We start from the raw sequence: 12,911 nt of genomic DNA on the forward strand, positions 1-12,911 counted from the left end.
ACAGCACAGCACAACACAACACAGCACAGCACAACACAACACAGCACAACACAGCACAGCACAGCACAACACAGCACAACACAGCACAGCACAACACAGCACAGCACAACACAACACAGCACAACACAGCACAACACAGCACAGCACAGCACAACACAACACAGCACAGCACAACACAACACAGCACAACACAGCACAGCACAGCACAACACAGCACAACACAACACAGCACAGCACAACACAGCACAGCACAGCACAACACAACACAGCACAGCACAACACAACACAGCACAACACAACACAGCACAGCACAACACAACACAGCACAACACAACACAGCACAGCACAACACAGCACAGCACAGCACAACACAACACAGCACAGCACAACACAACAAAACACAGCACAACACAGCACAGCACAGCACAACACAGCACAACACAACACAGCACAACACAGCACAGCACAACACAACACAGCACAACACAACACAGCACAACACAGCACAACACAGCACAGCACAACACAACACAGCACAACACAGCACAGCACAACACAACACAGCACAACACAGCACAACACAGCACAGCACAACACAGCACAACACAGCACAACACAGCACAACACAGCACAGCACAACACAGCACAGCACAACACAACACAGCACAGCACAGCACAACACAGCACAGCACAACACAGCACAGCACAACACAACACAGCACAGCACAGCACAACACAGCACAACACAGCACAGCACAGCACAACACAGCACAGCACAACACAGCACAGCACAACACAACACAGCACAGCACAGCACAACACAGCACAACACAGCACAGCACAGCACAACACAGCACAACACAGCACAGCACAACACAACACAGCACAGCACAACACAGCACAACACAACACAACACAACACAGCACAGCACAACACAACACAACACAGCACAACACAACACAGCACAGCACAACACAGCACAACACAACACAACACAGCACAGCACAACACAACACAGCACAGCACAACACAGCACAACACAACACAACACAGCACAGCACAACACAACACAGCACAGCACAGCACAACACAACACAGCACAACACAACACAGCACAGCACAACACAGCACAGCACAACACAGCACAACACAACACAGCACAACACAACACAGCACAGCACAACACAGCACAACACAGCACAACACAGCACAGCACAACACAACACAGCACAACACAGCACAGCACAACACAACACAACACAGCACAACACAACACAGCACAGCACAACACAGCACAGCACAACACAGCACAGCACAGCACAACACAACACAGCACAGCACAACACAACACAGCACAACAGCACAACACAACACAACACAGCACAACACAGCACAGCACAGCACAACACAACACAGCACAGCACAACACAACACAGCACAGCACAACACAACACAGCACAGCACAACACAGCACAGCACAACACAACACAGCACAACACAGCACAGCACAACACAGCACAACACAACACAACACAGCACAACACAGCACAGCACAACACAGCACAGCACAGCACAACACAACACAACACAGCACAACACAGCACAGCACAGCACAACACAGCACAGCACAACACAACACAGCACAACACAGCACAACACAGCACAACACAGCACAACACAGCACAGCACAAAACAACACAGCACAACACAGCACAACACAGCACAGCACAACACAACACAGCACAGCACAGCACAACACAACACAACACAGCACAACACAGCACAGCACAGCACAACACAACACAGCACAGCACAACACAACACAGCACAGCACAACACAGCACAGCACAACACAACACAGCACAACACAGCACAACACAGCACAACACAGCACAACACAGCACAGCACAGCACAACACAACACAGCACAACACAACACAGCACAGCACAGCACAACACAACACAGCACAGCACAACACAACACAGCACAACACAGCACAACACAGCACAGCACAACACAACACAGCACAACACAGCACAACACAGCACAGCACAACACAACACAGCACAACACAGCACAACACAGCACAACACAGCACAGCACAGCACAACACAACACAGCACAACACAACACAGCACAGCACAACACAACACAGCACAACACAACACAGCACAACACAGCACAACACAGCACAACACAGCACAGCACAACACAACACAGCACAGCACAACACAGCACAGCACAACACAACACAACACAGCACAACACAACACAGCACAGCACAACACAACACAGCACAACACAACACAACACAGCACAACACAGCACAACACAACACAACACAGCACAACACAGCACAGCACAACACAGCACAACACAGCACAACACAACACAACACAGCACAACACAACACAACACAGCACAACACAGCACAACACAACACAGCACAACACAGCACAACACAACACAGCACAACACAGCACAACACAGCACAGCACAGCACAACACAACACAGCACAGCACAACACAGCACAACACAACACAGCACAGCACAACACAGCACAGCACAGCACAACACAGCACAGCACAGCACAACACAGCACAGCACAACACAGCACAACACAACACAGCACAACACAGCACAACACAGCACAGCACAGCACAACACAGCACAGCACAACACAGCACAACACAACACAACACAACACAGCACAACACAGCACAGCACAACACAGCACAGCACAACACAACACAGCACAACACAGCACAGCACAACACAACACAGCACAGCACAACACAACACAGCACAACACAGCACAGCACAACACAACACAGCACAGCACAGCACAGCACAGCACAACACAGCACAGCACAACACAACACAGCACAACACAGCACAACACAACACAACACAGCACAGCACAACACAGCACAGCACAACACAACACAGCACAACACAACACAGCACAGCACAACACAGCACAGCACAACACAACACAGCACAACACAGCACAGCACAGCACAACACAGCACAGCACAACACAACACAGCACAACACAGCACAACACAGCACAACACAGCACAACACAGCACAACACAACACAGCACAACACAGCACAGCACAGCACAACACAGCACAGCACAGCACAACACAGCACAACACAGCACAACACAGCACAACACAGCACAACACAGCACAACACAACACAGCACAACACAACACAGCACAACACAGCACAACACAACACAGCACAACACAGCACAACACAGCACAGCACAACACAGCACAGCACAACACAGCACAACACAGCACAACACAACACAGCACAGCACAGCACAACACAGCACAACACAGCACAGCACAACACAACACAGCACAACACAACACAACACAGCACAACACAGCACAGCACAGCACAACACAGCACAACACAGCACAACACAACACAGCACAACAGCACAGCACAACACAGCACAACACAGCACAGCACAACACAGCACAGCACAACACAACACAGCACAACACAGCACAACACAGCACAACACAGCACAGCACAGCACAACACAACACAGCACAGCACAACACAACAAAACACAGCACAACACAGCACAGCACAGCACAACACAGCACAACACAACACAGCACAACACAGCACAGCACAACACAACACAGCACAACACAACACAGCACAACACAGCACAACACAGCACAACACAGCACAACACAACACAGCACAACACAGCACAGCACAACACAACACAGCACAGCACAACACAACACAGCACAACACAGCACAGCACAACACAACACAGCACAACACAGCACAACACAGCACAGCACAACACAGCACAACACAGCACAACACAGCACAACACAGCACAGCACAACACAGCACAGCACAACACAACACAGCACAGCACAGCACAACACAGCACAGCACAACACAGCACAGCACAGCACAACACAGCACAACACAGCACAACACAACACAGCACAACACAACACAACACAGCACAGCACAACACAACACAGCACAACACAACACAGCACAGCACAGCACAGCACAACACAGCACAACACAACACAGCACAGCACAACACAACACAGCACAACACAACACAGCACAGCACAGCACAGCACAACACAGCACAACACAACACAGCACAGCACAGCACAACACAGCACAACACAACACAGCACAGCACAACACAACACAGCACAGCACAACACAGCACAACACAACACAGCACAGCACAACACAGCACAGCACAGCACAACACAGCACAGCACAGCACAGCACAACACAGCACAGCACAACACAACACAACACAGCACAACACAACACAGCACAGCACAACACAACACAGCACAACACAACACAACACAGCACAACACAACACAGCACAACACAACACAACACAGCACAACACAGCACAACACAGCACAACACAGCACAACACAGCACAACACAGCACAACACAACACAGCACAACACAACACAACACAGCACAACACAACACAGCACAGCACAACACAACACAACACAACTCAGCACAACACAGCTCAACACAACACAACACAGCACAACACAGCACAACACAGCACAGCACAACACAGCACAACACAGCACAGCTCAACACAACACAACACAGCACAACACAGCACAGCACAACACAGCACAACACAGCACAGCACAGCACAACACAGCACAGCACAGCACAACACAGCACAACACAACACAGCACAGCACAACACAGCACAACACAGCACAACACAACACAGCACAGCACAACACAACACAGCACAGCACAACACAGCACAGCACAGCACAGCACAACACAACACAGCACAACACAACACAGCACAACACAGCACAGCACAGCACAACACAGCACAACACAGCACAACACAACACAACACAGCACAACACAGCACAACACAACACAACACAGCACAACACAACACAGCACAACACAACACAGCACAACACAGCACAACACAACATAACACAGCACAACACAACACAGCACAACACAGCACAACACAACACAACACAGCACAACACAGCACAACACAACACAACACAGCACAACACAACACAGCACAACACAACACAGCACAGCACAACACAGCACAACACAACACAGCACAGCACAACACAACACAGCACAACACAACACAGCACAGCACAACACAGCACAGCACAACACAACACAGCACAACACAGCACAACACAACATAACACAGCACAACACAACACAGCACAACACAGCACAACACAACACAACACAGCACAACACAGCACAACACAACACAACACAGCACAACACAGCACAACACAACACAGCACAACACAACACAGCACAACACAACACAGCACAACACAACACAACACAGCACAACACAGCACAACACAACACAACACAGCACAACACAGCACAACACAACACAGCACAGCACAACACAACACAGCACAACACAACACAGCACAGCACAACACAGCACAGCACAACACAACACAGCACAACACAGCACAACACAACATAACACAGCACAACACAACACAGCACAACACAGCACAACACAACACAACACAGCACAACACAGCACAACACAACACAACACAGCACAACACAACACAGCACAACACAACACAGCACAACACAGCACAACACAACACAGCACAACACAACACAGCACAACACAACACAACACAGCACAACACAGCACAACACAGCACAACACAGCACAACACAACACAACACAGCACAACACAGCACAACACAACACAACACAACACAGCACAGCACAACACAACACAACACAGCACAACACAGCACAACACAGCACAACACAACACAGCACAACACAACACAACACAGCACAACACAGCACAACACAGCACAACACAGCACAACACAACACAACACAGCACAACACAGCACAACACAGCACAACACAACACAACACAACACAGCACAGCACAACACAACACAACACAGCACAACACAGCACAACACAGCACAACACAGCACAACACAACACAACACAGCACAACACAGCACAACACAGCACAACACAACACAACACAGCACAACACAGCACAACACAGCACAACACAACACAGCACAGCACAACACAGCACAACACAACACAGCACAACACAGCACAACACAGCACAACACAGCACAACACAGCACAACACAACACAACACAACACAACACAGCACAACACAGCACAACACAACACAACACAGCACAACACAGCACAACACAGCACAACACAACACAGCACAGCACAACACAGCACAACACAACACAGCACAACACAGCACAGCACAACACAGCACAACACAGCGCAACACAACACAGCACAGCACAACACAGCACAACACAACACAACACAGCACAACACAGCACAACACAACACAACACAGCACAGCACAACACAGCACAACACAACACAACACAGCACAACACAGCACAGCACAACACAGCACAGCACAACACAACACAGCACAACACAGCACAGCACAACACAACACAGCACAACACAGCACAGCACAACACAACACAGCACAACAGAGCACAGCACAACACAGCACAACACAACACAACACAGCACAACACAGCACAGCACAGCACAGCACAACACAACACAACACAGCACAACACAACACAGCACAACACAGCACAGCACAGCACAACACAGCACAGCACAACACAGCACAACACAGCACAACACAACACAGCACAACACAGCACAACACAGCACAGCACAACACAACACAGCACAGCACAGCACAACACAGCACAACACAGCACAGCACAACACAGCACAACACAGCACAGCACAACACAACATAACACAGCACAACACAGCACAACACAACACAACACAACACAGCACAGCACAACACAGCACAACACAACACAACACAACACAACACAGCACAACACAGCACAGCACAACACAACACAGCACAGCACAACACAGCACAACACAGCACAGCACAACACAACACAGCACAGCACAACACAACACAGCACAACACAGCACAGCACAACACAACACAACACAGCACAGCACAACACAGCACAGCACAGCACAACACAGCACAGCACAGCACAACACAGCACAGCACAACACAGCACAACACAACACAACACAACACAACACAGCACAACACAGCACAGCACAACACAGCACAACACAGCACAGCACAACACAGCACAACACAGCACAACACAGCACAGCACAACACAACACAGCACAGCACAACACAGCACAACACAGCACAACACAACACAGCACAACACAGCACAGCACAGCACAACACAGCACAACACAGCACAACACAGCACAACACAACACAGCACAACACAGCACAACACAACACAACACAGCACAGCACAGCACAGCTCAACACAACACAACACAGCACAGCACAACACAGCACAACACAACACATCACAGCACAGCACAACACAGCACAACACAGCACAACACAACACAGCACAACACAACACAACACAGCACAGCACAGCACAACACAGCACAGCACAGCACAGCCCAACACAGCACAACACAACACAGCACAGCACAACACAGCACAGCACAACACAGCACAACACAACACAACACAACACAGCACAACACAGCACAGCACAACACAGCACAACACAGCACAGCACAACACAGCACAACACAACGCAGCACAACACAACACAACACAACACAGCACAACACAACACAACACAGCACAACACAACACAGCACAGCACAGCACAGCACAACACAACACAGCACAGCACAACACAGCACAACACAGCACAACACAACACAGCACAACACAACACAGCACAGCACAGCACAGCACAACACAACACAGCACAGCACAACACAGCACAACACAGCACAACACAGCACAGCACAACACAGCACAACACAGCACAGCACAACACAGCACAGCACAACACAGCACAACACAGCACAACACAGCACAGCACAACACAGCACAGCACAGCCCCCAGAGCCCTGTGTGTTTCTTCACATTATGTGAGCAGGGACGGCACAGGGCCCCTTCCTGCACATTGGCTGAGCCTCTGTGCTGCACTGTGCAGCTCTGTGTGGGGATCAAGCGGCTGGGGGGCCAGCGAGGAGCTGCTCTTGCTGTGCTCTGCAACCACGGCTTGTGCCATCTAGGGCTGTGCCACCTGGGGTGTGTTGTGCCCCATAGGGATGAGGTGCGCCCCATAGGGAGTTGTTGTGCCCCACAGGGAGGTGTTGTGCCCCGTAGGGATGAGGTGTGCTCCATAGGGATGCTCTCTCTTGTGGGTTCAGCTGCAGCACTTGCTCAGAGATGCGAACTGCTCAGTGCTCCTGCTGGCACAGATCCGTGTCCCCACAGGGTTTGGGGGCAGCACAGTGTCCCCGCTGGGCACAACTCCATGCCATCATTGGACACAGGGACACTTCAGTGCCACCTCTGGGCACAGCATCAATCCCTGCCTCCAGGCACAGGGACGGCTCAGTGTCCCCTTTGGGCACGGCTTCAGCCCTGCATCCCCTCTGGTGCAGATCCACGCCTTCTGCACCCTGAGGGCACGGGGACAGCTCGGTGTCCCTACGGGCACGGGGGAGCCCCCAGCTGGGCCGTATGGGCCCGGGGGGCAGGGGGCAGTTGGGACGTCCATGGAGCGCGGTGGGGGCTGCTCCATCCTATAGGGTGACAGGGACAGCGCTGGCACGGCTGGGGACAGAGCCGGCGGGGGACCCTGCGGCCGCCCTTGGCAGCGCCGTGCGCTCCGCGAGTCCCGGAGGCTGTTTGTGCCCCGGGTAGAGGAGGGGGGGCCCCGCTGGGTCACATAGCGCACAGCCCTGAGAAGGGACGGGTATAAATAGCGGGCACTGCTGTCACCTCCCGTCACTGCTGTCACCTCCCGTCACGTGCACGGCGCCGGCTGTGCCGTGGGGCACTGAACCCCGGGAGCCACGAGGGGACGGCAGCGCCGGGGGCACCGCGCGGCACCGCGGCCACGTCGGGACAAGGAGGGGATCCGGAGCCGACGGAGCCGGGCCGCGCGGAGCCTCGCAACGGGGGGCGGAGCGGGGCGGCCGTGACCCCGAAGCACCGCGCAGCTCACGGCCCCGCACGGCCCCGCACGGCGCTCTAAAAATACCGCGTGCTGACAGCGACAGCTGCGCCCGGCGGCGCGTGCCTGGGGGCTGCCGGCCCCACCGCCCCGCGACCGCGACCCGCACGTCGCTCACCTCGGCGTCCCGCACCCCTCCCTCCCGTCCCCGCCGTCCCCGCACCGCGGCACGCGGCTCTCCCGACGGCGCTCATCTGCGGGGCGCAGCGGGGCGCCCTTAAGCCGCCCTTAAGCCGCCCTTTCATTCCGCCGCTCCGCTCGCGAGCCGCCCGAGCCGTGAATGCGGGCCGCCGCCGGGGCCGTGTCCGACACGGCCGGGAGCCTCCGGGCCGCGGGGTCACCGGGAGCTGAGCGCAGCCCCCCCACGGCCGGCCTCTGAGGGGTCACGGAGGACGGGAGCGGCGGAGCCTCGAGCTGCGTGCAGCTCCGTAGGCGTGCGCACGTGTGTGTGTGTACATGTGTGTGCACGTGTGTACAGTGTACATGTGTGTACATGTGTGTACATGTGTGTGTGTGTGCACGTGTGTGCGGACACGTGTCGGCTCCGATGCCCACGCCGATCCCCCCTTTCTGTTCCCTTCTCCCCCCCCTCCCGACACCGTGAGCGCCTGGTTTTAATTAGCGGCTCTTAAGTGTGAAACAAAGCCGGGGCCGGGGGCCCCCTTCCCGAGCCCCGCGGCTCCCATCGCGGCTCCCCGGCCCGCCCCCGTTCTGCCCCCCGCTTTCGCACCGCGGATCTCCCGGCCGCATCCCTTCCCGCAGGTCTCGGTCGGCGGTGCCCATCCCGGCCCGGTGCGCCCCGCACACACCGAGGACGCCCCACCGCCCCCCGCGGGGCTCAGGCCGTCCCCACGCGTGCCCGGAGGCGCCCCCGGCACCGGCAGGAGGGGAGGGGGCACAGACGCCGAGTTCCCCTCCCCGACGCAGCCCGACCCGGAACGCGTTCCGAACGGACCCCGTTAGCCGGGGCGGCCCGGCCGGGTCCCCACCGCCGCGGGGACAACGCCGGGGGTCCCGCGCGGAGCCGCGGGGTTCCGCTCCGCCCGCCGCCCCCCCGCCCCTCCCCCCCGCCCCGCAGCCGCGCGATGGTTTCAATTACGCCTGAAAGACTCTGGGGCCCCCCGAGCGGGGCTTCTGCGCGCGGCTACGGCAGAGCTGACGGCGACGGAGGGGGGGCGGGGGGCAGCGAGCCGCCGCCGAGGGTCTCCGCGCCCCCCCCGGGGCCGAACCCCCCCGACGGCACCGCCCCGCCGAGCTCCGCTTTGGGGTCGAGGCGTCCCAGCGCACGGAGCGGCGGGGGGGGGGGGCGGCGGGGCTCCGAGCGGCGCTTTGCGGGGGGCACTCGAGAAAGTCGCCGTAAAAGTGGCTTCGTGCCCCCGGATCGGGCCGGGGGGGGCGGGCGGGGGAGGGGGAGAAGTTTCGCAGCGCCGAAAAGTTTTGGCGGGGGGGGACGGGGAGGGGCGGGGGGCCCCCGGGGGCGGGGGGGGGACGGCGGGGGGGGCGGGGGCGAGCGCGGGGCGGGCTGCGATTGGCGGGGCGGGGGGCGGGGCGGGGGGGGGCCGCTCCTCCCGGCGGGTCCGCGGCGGCGCCCCGCACAAAGGCGGCGGGTGGGAGCGCGGCGGCGGCTGCGGGCGCGATAGGGCGCGATACGGCGCGATAGGGCGCGATAGCCCGCGATACGGCGCGATAGGGCCGCTCTGGGAGCGGGGCGCGGCGAGCGCGGGGCCGCCGGGCGGCGCGCGGACCCCCCCCGGCGCCATGCGGGCCCCCCCCGGCGCCCTGCCCGTCCTGGCCGTGCTGCTGGCGGGGCTGAGCGCGGCGCCGAGCCGGGGGCAGCCGCACGGCGAGAAGGGCATCTCCGTGCCCGACCACGGCTTCTGCCAGCCCATCTCCATCCCGCTGTGCACCGACATCGCCTACAACCAGACCATCATGCCCAACCTGCTGGGCCACACCAACCAGGAGGACGCGGGGCTGGAGGTGCACCAGTTCTACCCGCTGGTCAAGGTGCAGTGCTCGCTGGAGCTCAAGTTCTTCCTGTGCTCCATGTACGCTCCGGTGTGCACCGTGCTGGAGCAGGCCATCCCGCCCTGCCGCTCCATCTGCGAGCGCGCCCGGCAGGGCTGCGAGGCGCTGATGAACAAATTCGGCTTCCAGTGGCCCGAGCGGCTGCGCTGCGAGAACTTCCCCCGGCACGGCGCCGAGCAGATCTGCGTCGGGCAGAACCACTCGGAGGACGGCGGCTCCTCGGCAGCGCTGCTCACCAGCGCCGCGCCGCCCGTCGCGCACGGCACCCCCGGAGCGCCGCGCTACGCCACGCCGGAGCGGCCGTTCCACTGCCCGCGGGCGCTGAAGGTGCCCGGGTACCTCAACTACAAATTCCTGGGCGAGAAGGACTGCGCGGCGCCCTGCGAGCCGGCCCGGCCCGACGGCCACATGTTCTTCAACGAGGACGAGATCCGCTTCGCCCGCGTCTGGATCCTGGTCTGGTCCGTGCTGTGCTGCGCCTCCACCTTCTTCACCGTCACCACCTACCTGGTGGACATGCAGCGGTTCCGCTACCCCGAGCGGCCCATCATCTTCCTGTCGGGCTGCTACACCATGGTGTCCGTGGCTTACATCGCCGGCTTCGTGCTGCAGGAGCGCGTGGTGTGCAACGAGCGCTTCCAGGAGGACGGCTACCGCACGGTGGTGCAGGGCACCAAGAAGGAGGGCTGCACCATCCTCTTCATGATGCTCTACTTCTTCAGCATGGCCAGCTCCATCTGGTGGGTCATCCTCTCCCTCACCTGGTTCCTGGCCGCCGGCATGAAGTGGGGCCACGAGGCCATCGAGGCCAACTCGCAGTACTTCCACCTGGCCGCCTGGGCCGTGCCGGCCGTCAAGACCATCACCATCCTGGCCATGGGGCAGATCGACGGCGACCTGCTGAGCGGCGTCTGCTTCGTGGGGCTCAACGGCATCGACCCGCTGCGGGGCTTCGTGCTGGCGCCGCTCTTCGTCTACCTCTTCATCGGCACCTCCTTCCTGCTGGCCGGCTTCGTCTCCCTCTTCCGCATCCGCACCATCATGAAGCACGGCGGCACCAAGACGGAGAAGCTGGAGCGCCTGATGGTGCGCATCGGGGTCTTCAGCGTGCTCTACACCGTGCCGGCCACCATCGTCATCGCCTGCTACTTCTACGAGCAGGCCTTCCGCCAGCACTGGGAGCGCAGCTGGATCAGCCAGCACTGCAAGAGCCTGGCCATCCCCTGCCCGCTGCACTTCACGCCCCGCATGACGCCGGACTTCACCGTCTACATGATCAAGTACCTCATGACCCTCATCGTGGGCATCACCTCGGGCTTCTGGATCTGGTCGGGCAAAACGCTGCACTCGTGGAGGAAGTTCTACACGCGGCTCACCAACAGCAGGCAGGGCGAGACCACGGTGTGAGCGGCGGGCGAAGGGCCGCCTCCCTCCCTGGCTCCCTCTTTCTCTCTCTCTCTTCCAGTTATTATTATTTTTTGTTTGTTTGTTTTTTTGGGTTGTTTTTTTTTTGTAATTAAACCTGTAAATAGCACTTGTAAATTTAATTATATATTTCTATTTAAAGAAAAGAAGAAAAAAAAAAGAGGGGGAAAAGAAGCCAAAGCCGAGTGCTGGGCTGTGCTGGGCTCCGGGCTGCCAGAGAGCCAGCAGGCAGGAACGGGGAGCAGAGCAGCCACGGAGCAGAAAGCGCCGTGCTGTCAGCGCTTTTCTGGCGGCCTGCC

General features: G+C 57.3%; 1 protein-coding gene across 1 annotated transcript; it reads left to right on the forward strand.

Annotated features, from left to right (window-relative positions):
• Window positions 1-10,758: 10,758 nt before the first annotated feature.
• Window positions 10,759-12,693, forward strand: FZD2 (frizzled class receptor 2). Its single transcript, XM_048927060.1, has one exon. It carries the CDS (start codon window positions 10,918-10,920, stop codon window positions 12,592-12,594), a length of 1,677 nt encoding a protein of 558 aa, XP_048783017.1. The 5' UTR covers window positions 10,759-10,917; the 3' UTR covers window positions 12,595-12,693.
• Window positions 12,694-12,911: the final 218 nt, after the last annotated feature.

Source organism: Lagopus muta, chromosome 25, assembly GCF_023343835.1.
Source record: "Lagopus muta isolate bLagMut1 chromosome 25, bLagMut1 primary, whole genome shotgun sequence".
NCBI lineage: Eukaryota > Metazoa > Chordata > Aves > Galliformes > Phasianidae > Lagopus > Lagopus muta.